General features: G+C 40.8%; 1 protein-coding gene across 4 annotated transcripts in view; it reads right to left on the bottom strand.

The window, feature by feature from the left end:
- PRUNE2 (prune homolog 2 with BCH domain) overlaps window positions 1-15254 on the bottom strand; it is a 197047-nt gene that overhangs the window by 133132 nt on the left and 48661 nt on the right. For all 4 annotated transcript variants that reach the window (XM_061627567.1, XM_061627595.1, XM_061627575.1 and 1 more), the window contains exons 3-4: window positions 11725-11927; window positions 9681-9844 (exon numbers count right to left, since the gene is read on the bottom strand). In XM_061627567.1, coding sequence (XP_061483551.1) covers window positions 9681-9844; window positions 11725-11927 — 367 coding nt within the window. The remainder of the gene's footprint in view (window positions 1-9680; window positions 9845-11724; window positions 11928-15254) is intronic.

Below are 15254 nucleotides of genomic sequence, written 5' to 3'. Positions count from 1 at the left end.
AATGCCCTCTACATGGGGCTGCCTTTGAAGACGGTTTGGAAACTGCAGGTTGTGCAAAATGCAGCAGCCAGATTGGTAACAGGGACCAGACGGTCTGAACATATAAAACCGATTCTGGCCCGCTTGCATTGGCTGCCTGTATGTTTCCAAGCTCAATTCAAGGTGCTGGTTTTGACCTATAAAGCCTTATACGGCTTGGGACCACAATACCAGATGGAACGCCTCTCCTGATACGAACCCACCCATACACTATGTTCAAGATCAAAGGCCCTCCTCCGGGTGCCTACTCCAAGGGAAGCTGGGAGTCTGGGAACAAGGGAGAGGGCCTTCTCAGTGGTGGCCCCCAAATTATGGAATCATCTGTGTGACAAGGTGCATCTGGCGCCAACACTGCTATCTTTTTGGCGCCAGGTCAAGACTTTCCTCTTCTCCCAGCCATTTTAGCATGTGTTTTAAATGGTCTTTATATTGTTTTAAATTTTAAAATTGTGTTTTAAATTGTTTTTAAAATATGTGTTTTAGATTGTATATTTGTTTTAATGTTTTTGATTGCTGTAAACAGCCCAGACAGCTTCAGCTATGGGGCGGTATACAAGTGCAATAAATAAATAAATAAATAAATAAATAAAGGAGAGCCTGCTGGATCAGGCCAGTGGCCCATCTAGTCCAGCATCCTGTTCTCACAGTGACCAACCAAATGACTCGGGGAAGCCCACAGCAGGACCTGAGCCCAAAAACACTCTTCCCTCCTGCAGTTTCCAGCAGTTGTATTCAAAAGTTTATTGTCTCTGACAGTGGAGGTAGAACATAGCCATCATGGTTAGTAGCCATTGATGCCAGTATAGTACCGTTACACGGGAACATAGGATACTGTCTTATACCATGTCAGATTCCTTGCTCACCTATCCTGGAAAGGTCTTCTCTAACTGCCAGCAACTCCCCAGCAGAGATTTTTTCCATCCCTCTGTAGAGATGGCAGAGACTGAACCTAAGATCCTTTGCTCACCAGGCATGTGCTCTACTACTGAGCTATGGCTATTGCCCTGCCCCAAATAGCTCAAAAGCTAAGTTAGCCAAAATCTTTACTAATGTTTAGAAAATGAGCAGAGTTTCTTAATTGTCTTAAAAAATGAAGTGTGAGAAATTCACAACTACGATCTCTTGCATTTAAAAACAAAAACAAACAGCAACTGTGTGTGAATCCGTTTGGGGCTATGTTGTGCAAAGGAGGGTATTAGACCTTTCCCCACCCCACCACATTATATTCCTGATTAAAATAACTGCTGTTTATCCCAGAGAGGAAAACTTACAAGTATTCATATGATATCTCTAAAAATATGATAAGAAAGAGAAAATCACATTATATATTTTAAGTAATATTTTGGTTTAGAGTCCATGAAGTGATAGGTAACAGCAGCCAAGTTGTGTAAAGCAACACAGGCTCATTAGCTTAGAATTAAAAGCTGGCTAGAAGATCAGCACTGATTTGTGAGCCTAATTGTACAGAAAAGAAAAAAAGAGATCAAGAAGGCTATGCTTCAATACAACTACAGTAACATTATTTGATTAATTTTATTTTAATTTATCACTTGTCAACACAGTGTAATTAAACAATTGATAACAAATTAAGCAATAATTGCTCTACAGCTTTTGCCAGACCAATTCAGGATCTCAATTAAGATGGGAGATAAATACTGGGAGTGGGTACATGTTGCGGAGAGCAAAAGTAATACATACAAAGGTAAATTGAAATGGGTTTTTCTTTTACAGAATCAACTTCCTAACCATAGTCACATATGAAAACATTCAGAATGCAAATGCTTACCATTCCACCCCCACCCCCCCAAATGTCTCTGTCTCAAGTTGTGGGCAGAAGTGTGAGGGAGATGGAAAAACAGCACACCAAACCACCAGGGGTGGCAAACAGCCCAACGTGCCATCAGTGAGTCCTTTGTCCAGAAGAGTGTGAGGAAATGATTAAGGATTCACCGGCTGTGTGCAGAGACCACATATTTTAAAAAGGTAAAGGTGTCCCCGCACTTGTAGTGCGAGTCGTTTCCGACTCTTAGGGTGATGTCTTGTGACATTTACTAGGCAGACCATATATATGGGGTGGGATTGCCAGTTCCGTCCCCGGCCTTTCTTTACCCCCCAGCATATGCCGGGTACTCATTTTACCGACCACGGATGGATGGAAGGCTGAGTGGACCTTGACCCCTTTTACCGGAGATTCGACTTCCTCCTTTCGTTGGAATCAAACTCCGGCCGTGAGCAGAGCTTCGGCTGCATTACCACTGCTTACCACTCTGCGCCACGGAGTCACATATTTTAGTTACTACAAAATAAGGTCTTAGAACAAGGAAACAAGTAAGAATATTAAGCACCCTGCTGGATCATACCAAAAGTCCATGTAGTTCAGCATCCTGTTTCCCACAGTGACCAACTAGATGCTTTGGGAAGCCCACAAACAGTGCCCTCTCCTGTTATTGTTTATCAGCTGCTGGAATTTGAACACATATCCTCCATGGAATAAAGGTATAGCCCCCTGCTCTGTATGGGCAGGAAAGACCTTTCAGGCACTTGAAACCTGGACCTTCAGCACACTAGGTGGCTCCTTGGTAGCTGTGCAGCAGCCCTAACCTCTAACGCATGGGTTGCCAATGTGGTCCCCTCTAGATGTTGCTGGACTATAAGCCCCATTAGCCCCAACTAGGATGGCTGATGGTCAGGGATGATAGGAACTGGAGTCCAACAACATGTGAAGGGCACCACCTTGGCTACCGCTGCTCTAACATGTACTGCCATTCCTTACAAGGGAGAAGAACTGAAATAAAACTTGTCCTTGCACCACAGTCCCAGTTTGCTAAAAAACCTCAAAGTCATCCAGCCAACACACAAACTTGTTTCCACTTGCTGAGGTTCTGCCTACTGAACTGAACAGTTACTTCCAGACAAGATATTTTCTCTTTGGACCAGACAGTGCAAGGTTTTTCCTTCTCCTTGCACCTCAGAAGGCTGGGTTCTTTCCAACCCAAGCTTCCTTGCCCAAGCCTGTGATGTTCCTGTATTAATGTATATATGGTAAGTGCTGTTTGTACAGAAGATACATGGTAAGTGGAATGAAAGAGGAGGGGGGAGTAAATGAGCAGTAGAATGCTGGATGATTGGCTGAGTGTTTGGATGGCTGAGAGTATAAATGGAAGGATGACAGTTGAATCTGGGTGGACGTGAGTGGGTTGTTTTGGTGGAGTTTGGAGGTGGGTGTGAGTTGGTGTATGTCAGGAGAGTGTGGAGAAAGAGGGAGGTGGAGTTCGGATTAGTAACAAGTCAAATATCACAGTAATAGATGAAACCATAAGCTTGTAGATCATTATCAAAGTTATCTTGTTATTAATGTTATTTAATAAATACTATTTTGGTTTACTGAAGGCCTGATCCTTGGCTGGGGTTTCACAAACCAGAAGGGAGGGTAAGGTAATAACCAAGGCTGAAGGGAAACAGTAACAAATGGTGGCAGCGGTGAAGAAGAGAAGATAACATTATAAGTATCCAGAGCAACCCCGAGTTATGAGTTATCTGCATTGATACAAGGGGGTTGGGAACAGCATAGGCATGCAGTCACGAATGTAACCAGATAGAGAGACTCAGGCAAGGTCTCTGGGAACATTGGTTGTAGAACGTGACTGGTGGTGCTGCCTAGCAGGGGGATCTATTGAGATCTGTGCTAGAGCGGAGAGAGAAACCATAAAAAAGGACAGTCCGGACTGGTGGAGTCCCTGGTGGTGCCTAGTGAAAGGCAGTAGCCACGAGCAGGTAGGAACCTGACAGGGAGAGCCAGGGAAGGCCCACCACAGCAACTTACATTTTAAAATTCCTTAACATAGAAGTCCCACCCTCATCTTTATGATTTCAACAGTAGCCTTTTCTTGCTTCCTGTCACCCTTCCACTGTTCTGCTATGGTTCAAGATACACATACTAGGAGAATTCCAGAACAGGAGAATCTGCTGCCTCTCCCTCATCTCTCTACCACTGTGCTATATGCACCATATTTTGAGTTATTCAATAAAATTTTGGATTTGACTGTTGATTATGAAAATCACATCAAAGCTGCAAACAAAATAATTTTCTTCAAGATCCTGGTAGTCAGCATGGATAATGGCACAGTTTTGCTACAGCTTTATCTCCTCAAATACCCACAGATGGCTCCAGTTATACCATTAAAACAACATATAAACATGCACATTTACAGGAATCAGAGGCTGCAAATGGGAGGAAGCCCAACTGTGAGAGCAACCATTGCCTTTGGGAAACTCATGGCAAGATTGAATCACTGGCTAAATAACTCTCAAGAGCTAGCACATCTTATATCATGGCGGTAGGCAAAACTGTCTTATAGAGAATGCTACAACAATATCCTTTCATGAAGGACAAAACACATCGAACAGAACCAACCAATACTTAATTTCAAGAGCAGTTTCAAAATGTATCCTTTAGATACACAGCAGAATTACATCTGTGTCTAGATACCTGAAACAGCCATGAGTAAGGTGGTAACCTGGGATCAGGGTCAGCACTGCAGTGAATCAGCAGGCTCATGTCTGCTTCACAGTATGTATAAGTTTATCCCACAATATATTTTTTACTTACAGGAGCTAACCCATGTGTGACAGCATACAAAAGGGCCCCTCCTAAATACGCTCTTTTTCTACCTTTTTAATGGTCTGGTGACTGATAAACAGAACTTGCTTTGCTCAGAGTGGGAATGCTCTGGATGCAGAGTAAATGGAAGTGTGTACAGCTTGCTCATCGATGTTGGCTGATCAACATTGTTAGATGCACAAAATTCAGATCCTGCCTTATCATACAAGCCCAACTTTTTGTCAGTGTGTCTGTCGGCCATAAACAGCTACAAAGAGTCACCATGGATTGGAAATAAAAATATAGTCCTCTCCATTTGTTCAGCAAGAGTTCCTGTTATAGACTGCTTATAGAAAATATCCAAAAGCAAGAGATTCTCCTACACAGGATAAGGAGAAAAGGTGGTAGTGATGACTGAATATTTTTTAGCATGAGTTCTTACTGGATCTTCTTTATCTACTAAAAGTGCTGGAGAAAAAGTATTTCTACCCTTTCCTCTCACCCTCCCCGAATCTTAGCACTGCCTGTCAGTATTTTAAATTTCTTTTAATGGTTTTGGAAATATCCTTCCCTTGCTTTTCTTACCCTGAAAACTACAAAAGGTCAGTTATGCAATCCACTTAGCCTTTATAACCATATAAGAAAAGGGTGGATCATCCATTCTGAAAACAAGGTCCCTGCAAGCTTCTAAAAGGGAATATTTTATAATAACAAAGTCAATGTGAGCAACTAAAATAACAACTGAATCCCCATCACTGAAAGTCCCATTTGACTATTCACTGCAATGGATGGCATTTTGAAGTCTGCTTCTAATGTACACCATGAATTATAATTATGCTTTACTTCCTTAAATTTGCCTGTGTTTACAAGTTACAATCTGTGCACCTTGTGGCATCCTTCAAGGCCTTATACAAATAAACAGAAGGAGGTGTTTTTAAGAGTGCACTGACCCAAGGTACCTGAAAAACAGTTTACTGAATTACATCCTTGCCAGCTGGCTCCAACCAAAAATGTAATGATTCAGCAATCTAATGGATCCTGAGTTTGGCAACAGTCCCCTAGTAAACAGCTCTTGGGAAATAAAACGGTACAGGCTCAAGTCTCTGGCAGGTTTTCTAATTGTTTGCTTCTGGCATAAACCCAGAAAATGGAGCAGGCCTTGACTCACAGCAGAGCCTGTCTTGGAGTGTTTTGATTCTTGAAGCAGGTTTTGATAAAGTCCACTGGGAAAAATTAATTTATTGTGTACATGAAGTAGTGACAAGGATATCAGGGAAAAGCAGAGCTTTATAACAATCTAAAACATGAAATTTACCTCACACAATAATTATATTTTTTGAATAGGTATGTTTATTTTTATTTTTCACAGCACTGCAGGTGTTCATTCCCCCATAAACCTCATCTCTTTCTGGCTGATAGTAGATTTGCATATTCTTTTTTAGCTTTACGAAGCCTAATGGGTGACATACATTGGTTGTAACAAATATTCACCCATTTTGATATCTGGATCAGAAGTATTGCTTTGAGTTCAGCAGAAATATTTCCTCTCCCCCCTCAAAAAAAATGTTCATATGTTCACCTTTATTCAAACCTGTCTCCTGCCAAATGTTTTCTTTGTCTGCTGTTGCTTTAGTACCATTTCTCTTTTTTCTCTTCCCTAAAGTGATCCAGGCAAACAGGGACCATATACTGAATGTGATGATGTCATGACACTACATAGCTAATCAAATTTAGCTATATGCTAATATCACTGAATGCAAACAAAGCCTATTGGGAGTGAGGAGCAATCCTTGCTGTCTAGGTGAACATTTTCTTATTTGAGGGGCACCTTTCAGTGCTGATAAAAAATGTTCACAAAAATCACACCCACCCCTTTGAGCTCATCCACAATCTGTTTGCTTTTTTAAAATTGCTCTTTTTGCACTTCTGATTTAAAGGCTACACTTTTTATTTAGTCTTATCTATACAATGAATGTTTGTTTTTAATGCTGTTTTACAATATTCTTGCCAGTATGTGTTCTGACCTTCAGTCGTAACAACATAGCATATTGATTCACTTCTTCCAACTCCTCATAAAATTTGTTATTATTTACCCAAAGTTGAGTATGTGCTGCACCTTTGTGCAACATGAAGGTGGATACACTTGCCAATGCAGCAGGGTGTATATCACCTAACTCAGCAGAGACTCTCTGCAATAACTGGCCTCTTTATTTATGTAATAGAGGTGTGCACTGATCACAGGTTTGGTTTGGATCCCAATCTGGCATTTTAGGATAGACTCCAAGTCAGTTCAAGGCATTTCAAAGGCTGCCGGATTTGGCTCAGGCCTATTCAGCAGAAGTGGATAAAATACTACTCCCTCCAGAGTGGATATAGCCTATCAAATTATAGGAAAATAGCTCAGGAACTTTTGTGATGGACACCTTTAAAGGTTGATTTATTTAAAAAGGAAATAACAATAACATTTGTTTTGGGGTGAAATTGGATGACATCTTACAAGCAAGGTCAGCTCTTCTGACCTTTTTCCATTGAGTTTGTAAACATTTTAAAAATTACTCTGTTAATATCAACTCAGGGGCAGGGCTGTGGCTCAGAGAACATGCATTATGCCAGCCATGCAAAGCAATCCAGTGCTGTTATATCTGTTTTGCTGTGGGAAGGCATTTGGCACTTTGGGGTTTGGTGTTTTTTTTTTTTTTAGAAATACAGTGGGGGAAAGGCAGCTGTGAAGCGGCAGAGTAATTAATTAAGAGTTGAAGAAGGTGAAGGGATGGGGGGGATGAGAATTTCAATGGTGAGTGGAAAGACATTGTCTGAATACTAAGTCTACCCGTAGATGGTCTACCTATAGAGGGACAGCAGATATGCCCACTGAGAAATAATGGAGGGGTAGACCTCAAGTTTCTCAGAGGCCAGCTATTCCAGGGCTCACCACCAGATCTTAGGTCTGTTCTCTGATGCTAATTTTGTTTATTTTGTTTGAGCCCCCACTCCCTGGAAAAGTACCTTCCAACACCCATGATACTCCCCTTTCTGATATCAGATTTGTGCCCATTTATTCTTTTGCATAGAGGCTAGTCCATTTGTCCTATGTAGAATGCAGAAGGGTATTTTTGGCAGATAATGGCATATCGAAAGATAAGCAGTTGAATGAACCTCTGTTGTGAATAATATTACTAGGTCCTGCAAGAGTGCTGCCAAAGTAGACATGAGGACAGTGTTTTTCATCCACGTCTGCCACAGACTGCATATATCTGTTATGTGACTCTTTGTTGTTCCTTTTGTTAAGATCCTGATTACCATTAGTTGATATAGATACCTATAGGTCCATTCTCAATAATCAAGAGAACCAAACTTATTACATCTTTGTCATGTTCCCCTTAGGGTTGCTTTAAAGATTATGAATTTTCTAAATGGAACACATTTCCATATAGGTAAAAGCTTATTGGGGGCAGCCTTCAAGATGTTATAACAGCTAGTTGCAGCTGCAATTGCAGTTTGGATTTTGACAAAGCCAAAGAGCTGAGAATGCTTAGCAGGGATTTGCTAAATTAAGGAAGCTTTGAGATGCTGTTGCTCTCTTTGTTAACATGAAGCAGCATTATAGTTGTGTTCTTTGCTCTCCAACTGTATATTGTACGTGGACGTTACAAAATTAAAGGAAGCCATATTGGTGCATGGGAGAAACTCTAAAATCCACCATGAGGCAATCCCTTTACTTGGACCACCAAAAAGTCACAAAATAATGAGCAAGCTTTCAGGTTCTCCAGAATTCTTCATAAGGCTGGCTATTAAACAAAGTGGGAGAGGTAAGGAGGAAACACGCCATGGAGTCTGCACCATGACACTAGTCCTTTTATCCAAACAAAATGAAGGAAAATAGCTTTGTCCCTTAAACCTCTCACCATTCAGGGAAGTGCTTAACAAAGATCTAAAACATTATGAATGGTATGCAGCAAGTGAACAGATAATTCTTTCCCTAAACCATAGAATTCAGGGTCACGTAAGAAAACTCACAATAGATTGAGAACATAGTTGTTAACTGTCACCAGAATAGATCCTGTATAAAGAATGGTATCTAGAAATCAACACTGGTGACTACCAGTGTCTTCTCCATCATGCCCTGTTTACACACTGGTGGCTTCTCCATCATGCTCTGTTCAGATATGCTCTTCCACAGGGTATTTAGCTATCTCATTATCTATCCCTTAATACTGGGCTAGCTGGACCCTAACTGGATTTTTCCTACTGTTCTCTCACATAATTTCATTCCTGATAGGACTCAAACCTAGGTGTCCATGTCTTCTACTTTACAGAGAGCAGTCCTCTCTTTGAAAGGCTGTCAGAAGAAGTCCTCTTTTTGAAAGTCTGCCCAGTCCACATCCACTTCAAAGATAAAGAACCATAAACGGGGAGGGGAGGGGCCTTGAAGCTACCCATCAACAGTGAGCACCTGGACAGCAGCCCGAGCAGGCACAAAGGTCACCTGGTCACACTCTTCCTCACTATGATGAGATGTATTGTATTTCTATTTAAATTCTAGTCATTAATTCTAAATTTGCATCTATACATATAAATCAGGTTGCAAAATGTATTCAAATCTGTGTCTTTGCTCTTTTTATGGTGATGCAGTTTGTCTTTTTTTTTGCTGATATTTAAATGTCCACCCTAAGTGGAGTAGAGGGCAAAAGTACATAATATATGCTTGATAATAATCACTGAGTGATGTGGCATTTATTTCCAAGCCCCACATGCCCCAGAAACAAAGCTAAAACAATACAGGAGATATTCTCCTACCCCACAGATGTGCAGATATCTTCACTTAACACCCTAGTCATTCCTATTTTTAAATGCACATTTTTAACATTCCATATAATGTTACTCTTTAACAAACTCTTTACACCCTGCTTCTTTCATGCAGCTTCCTATGGTCTTTAAAGGGATTGTTAACCAAAGAATGGATCACAGTGTCTCTGCATGAGTGGATTCAGAAACACTCCATTAAACCTTTCAGTATTTAATATAAAGAGCAATCTCTCACCTCTGAGGAGATGAGCCAGTTGCTGAGTGATTAACTCTGGTGCCTCTTGGAGAATCTCTTTTGCTACTAGAGAGGAAGAGGATTCTGAACACTCCAGGTTGCCATCACATCGCTCTTCAGGGTTGATGACTCTGACAACAGCCGATTCCAAACTTATATCTTCACTACAAAGCAAAGTTTTCAAAAGTTTTCTTCCTTATTTGTATGTCTAAACTTTCTTAATGCAATAGTGCAGTCATCTAGATGCATTGACAGCATGCAGTTAAGCAACACAGTGATAATACCACTGTATTTTAGTAAAAATTATTTAAGATCTCCTCAAAATAATGATGGCACAGAAACCATCTCTACAGATCTGTTGCCCGATCCCACTGAAGCTTGGCTCACAGGGTTGCTACATTTCACATCATGCCAGAAGCACAAAAAGAGGAAGTGTGACTCACACAGAGTTTCACTTGTAATACTTCCTGTATTGTGCATAGATGCTCCAAGGGGATGTACACACTAGCACATTTTAAATGGTGAGATGGAGAGGGTTTCTCAAAGCTAGCCGTTCTGCCCCCTCTGCACCCCTTTCCCTTTCCCAGCAAGTTCTTGTCTTACAATTTGCGCATATATTCAAAAAGGAGCACAGAAATGTCTTGCAATTAAGTGCCCTTCCCTTCCTCAAAGCTCTCCCCTCCCCCCCAAAATTCATCAGTGTATCTTTCCTAGACCATTGTTGTGGGTCAGCTATGAGTGCTAGGTTTGCCAGGTTCTTGGCCTGAGACTGATCACGTATCTTTAGGAGAAGAGAAAGTCAGCCAAGTACAGGTGTTCTTGCAACCCTATAATAGGAAAAAAGGTGGAATTCTCCCTTCCCCCTGCACAACTTTTAAAGATACAGAAGACCTCTTGGTTGCCAGGCCCGGCCTCCAAGAGGTCTTCTGTATCTTTAAAAGTTGTGGAGGGGGCAGGAAGAATTCCACCTTGTGGTTTTCCCATTACAGAGTTGCAAGAACACCTGCACTTGGCTGACCTTCTCTTTTCCTAAAGATACAGGATCAGTCTCAGGCCATGGAACTGGCAACCCTAATGAGTGCCACCTTTCAGAAATGGGCTGCCAGGGAGGAGAGAGGGAGAAAGGCAGCCTCTCTCACACACATTCTCACCCTCCATCCCTCAGCCATTTCTGCAGAAGGATGAAGTTTTGCGGCTTGCCCAATATGGCTTCTCTCAAAAGATTTACTGTGAGGAAAAGTGAGTGGAAAGGGGATGAGTCTATCTCCTCACTGCAGCTCCCTTGAAAACAGGCTGCAAGTTCTTCCTGTCCCTTCATGTTAAATAGTTATTCCTCTTTTAAAAAAAAAACAGGCTTTTGCATGGAAAAAACCAAATGGCACCAATGGGAGGTTTCCTCCTCCACCTGACCACCCTGAATGCAAGTACAAGCTTCAGTGATGGGATTACACTACAGACCAAGCACAGGAGAAAATTGTTAAGTCCTGTCTTTAGCTAATTCTGTTTGCTTTCTTTAAAGCCTGCGCATGAAATGAACAAATGCATTTCACATTGTGTCTAGCTTGCCCCTTAGCCTTTAATGTGCTCTTGATGATGCCATTTGTCAGCACTTTGCCATTCTAACAACTCCATATGTGTGGATGAAACATAGGGCTCTTCTGTACATCTATGTTTGTGGTGACAGAGAGAGAGCAAGAGAGAGCACATTTGGGCCATGGTATGTATGGCTTGAGAGAATGATCTCCAACAGGTGATCTTTGTAAACATGAACTGTGTAAATATGTATGATAAAGATAAGAATGTGACCCTATCATCATACCATCCTTGCAATGACGTAAATAGTGTGATGACATAACAGTTTCACGTGTAGTTATCATGACAGCAGCCTGCACTCCAGCTGAAAACAAGACAAGCTACCCAGATGATGGGATCCCCCTTTCACACAAGAGCCAGCCTTGGGTCAAATTCGGAAGCAACCAAGGATCAACCTGTGCTTGCAAAGTTCAAGCTACTTTTGCTAGTAATCAAATATGGAGCATGATACCTTGTTAGTGCACTGCTGTTCACAAGTGTAAGAGATAATTTCCCTTCATTGTTCAGTTGATACAAATTGATTTCATCACGGAAGATGTGGAGAGACTCTGGAATATTCAGCTCCTCCAAAATAAACCTTGTTTCTGTGTAGTAGCAGAATTCTCTTCTTGGGATGTTCAGTACAGGCAAGCACAGAATGTTAGGTGGGAGGACCTATAAGCAGAGAATTCCTGTGAATTAGAAAGCACTCAAGAAGTGTGAATAGCTTTTCATTATGGACTTAGTTGAATTTTTCCTCACTGCAGTGCTACACATGACATTTTTCTTACACAAGTGTGGGGAGGGGGAGGGATATACCTGTGGGCATCATCATGTGTGAATGCTGGACAGGTTTCTGTATTGATACACATATATGCATGTGGAAATGTGGCTTCCAATCATGTGTTCATGTCACATGACAGTGTTCACGTCTGATAGTGTCAAAATTCCCTTTTCTACAAGGGGAACCCTTGTTCTCCTTTTCAGTTGATAAGCTGGACATATGGACTACGACTTATGGCGACACTATGAATCAGCGACCTCCAAGAGCATCTGTCGTGAACCACCCTGTTCAGATCTTGTAAGTACAGGTCTGTGGTTTACTTTATGAAGTCAATCCATCTCTTGTTTGGCCTTTCTCTTTTTCTACTCCCTTTTGTTTTTCCCAGCATTATGGTCTTTTCTAGTGAATCATGTCTTCTCATGATGTGTCCAAAGTATGATATCCTCAGTTTCACCATTTTAGCTTCTAATGATAGTTTGGGTTTAATTTGTTCTAACACCCAATTATTTGTCTTTTTCGTAGTCCATGGTATGTGCACATCTCTCCTCCAACACCACATTTCAAATGAGCTTATTTTTCTCATATGCGCTTTTTTCACTGTTCAACTTTCACATCCATACATAGAGACTGGGAATACCATAGTCTGAATGAAACTGGCTTTAGTGTTCAGTGATGCATCTTTGCATTTGAGGACCTTTTCTAGTTCTCTCACAACTGCCCTCCCCAGTCCTAGCCTTTTTCTGATTTCTTGACTATTGTCTCCATTTTGGTTAATGACTGTGCCGATTGATAATCCTTGACAAGTTCAATGTCCTCATTGTCAACGTTAAGGTTACATAAATCTTCTGTTATCATTATTATACTATATAATAATATTATACTATATAATAATTATACTATAAAAATACTATTTTTGACATTCATCTGTAGTCCTGCTTTTGTGCTTTCCTCTTTAACTTTCATCTGCATTCGTTTTAAATCATTACTGGTTTCGGCTAGTAGGATGGTATCGTCTGCATATCTTAAATTATTGATACTTCTCCCTCCAATTTTCACACCTCCTTCATCTTGGTCCAATCCCACTTTTCGTATGATATGTTCTGTGTATAGATTAAATAAATAGGGTGATAAAATACACCCGTCTCACACGCTTTCCAATGGGGAACCAATTGGTTTCTCCATATTCTGTCCTTACAGTAGCCTCTTGTCCAAAATATAGGTTGCGCATCAGGACAATCAGATGCTGTGGCACCCCCATTTCTTTTAAAGCATTCCATAGTTTTTCATGATCTACACAGTTTGATGATTACTGCATTCCCTGGGATCCCCTCTCTTTGGAATTGGAATGTATATGGAACACTTCCAGTCTATGGGCCATTGTTTAGTTTTCCATTTTTCTTGACAGATTTTAGTCAAAATTTGGACAGATTCAGTCTCAGTAGCTTGTAGCAACTCTATTAGTATGCCATCTGTTCCTGGTGTTTTGTTTCTTCCAAGTATTTTAACAGCAGCTTTCACCTCACATTCTAAAATTTCTGGTTCTTCATCACACGGTTCCTTCATGAATGAGTCTGTCATCCTGGTATCTCTTTTACAGAGTTCATCAGTGTATTGCTTCCATCTTCCTTTTATTTCATCTCGGTCAGTCAGTGTGTTCCCCTGTTGATTTTTCAACATCCCTACACTTGGTTTAAATTTCCCTTTCATTTCTTTAATCTTTTGGAATAGGGCTCTTGTTCTACCCTTTTTGTTGTCCTCTTCTATTTCTATACAATAACTATTGTAATAGTTCTCTTTGTCCCTACGTACTAGTCGCTGTATTGTTGCATTTAGGGTTCTGACTGTGTTTCTATCTCCTTTTCCTTTCCTTCTCTCTTTAACCATTTTAAGAGTTTCTTCAGTCATCCATTGAGGTCTTTTTCTTTTTTTAATGAGAGATATTGTCTTTTTGCAGTCTTCCCTGATAACGTCTCTGACTTCACTCCATAGTTCTTCTGGTTCTCTGTCAGCTAAGTTTAAAGCCTCAAATCTGTTCCTTATTTGATCTTTATATTCTTCTGGGATGTTATTTAAATTGTATTTTGGCATTATGATTGCTTTGTTGTTCTTCTTTAGCTTTACTCTGATTTTCGATACAACCAGTTCATGATCTGTACCACTGTCTGCTCCTGGTCTTGTTTTCGCAGAAAGTATGGAACTTCTCCATCTTCTGCTACCAATCAATTTGATTCCTATATTGTCCATTTGGTGATGTCCATGTGTACAGTCGTCTTTTCGGTTGCTCAAAAAAATGTTTCCAAGAAACAAATTATTGGCTTCACAGAATTCAATAAGTCTTTTCTCCTGCTTCATTTCTATCTCCTAAGCCCCATTTCCCCACAATTCCTAATTCTTCTCTGTTCCCTACTTTTGCATTCCAGTCCCCCATGATTATCAGCACATCTTGTTTTGGTGTGTGATCAATTTCTTCCTGTACTTCTGCGTAAAATCTCTCCAATTCCTCTTCTTCTGCGTTTGCTGTTAGACCATAGACTTGGATGATGGTTATGTTAATAGGTTTCCCATTTAATCTCATTGATATCACTCGCTCATTGCAGCTCCTAATGGCTGTTGCTACATCACTTTTACTATTAAAGCAACCCCATTTCTTCTTAATTTCTCATTTCCTGCATACGATATTTTGTAGTTGCCTGATTGAAAATGTCCCATTCCCGTCCATTTTAATTCACTCACACCAAGTATTGTAATGTTGATACATTCCATTTCTTATTTGACAATTTCTGACTTTCCCTGGTTCATGCTTCTCACATTCCATGTTCCTATTATGTGCGTCGTACAACTCCAGACTCTCCTTTTGCATCTGTGCACATCAGCCTCTGGGCTTCCTTTCGGCTTTGACCCAGCTGCGTCATTAGTCACAGCGCTACTTGTACTTGCCCTTTGTTCTTCCCCAGTAGCTCAGTGAGTGCCTTCAGACCTGGCGGTCTCATCTTCCAGCACTATCTCATGTTGCATTTTGGATACTCTGTTCATAGGGTTTTCATGGTAAGAGATATTCAGAGGTGGTTTACCATTGCCTTCCTCTGAGTTTGAGTGCATCTTAGTCTTGGTCTTAGTTCTCCTTTTCAACTGATAAGCTTAAATTAAGAAAAATGGAAGTATAGGGCCAAAAAATTAAAACTGGGTCCCATGTTGCCAAGTGGGGTCCTGAGTCTGTA

The sequence above is a fragment of the Rhineura floridana genome, chromosome 1 (assembly GCF_030035675.1).
Source record: "Rhineura floridana isolate rRhiFlo1 chromosome 1, rRhiFlo1.hap2, whole genome shotgun sequence".
NCBI lineage: Eukaryota > Metazoa > Chordata > Lepidosauria > Squamata > Rhineuridae > Rhineura > Rhineura floridana.
The sequence above is the reverse complement of the archived record's forward strand: the minus strand, read 5'-3'. Positions and strand labels throughout refer to the sequence as shown.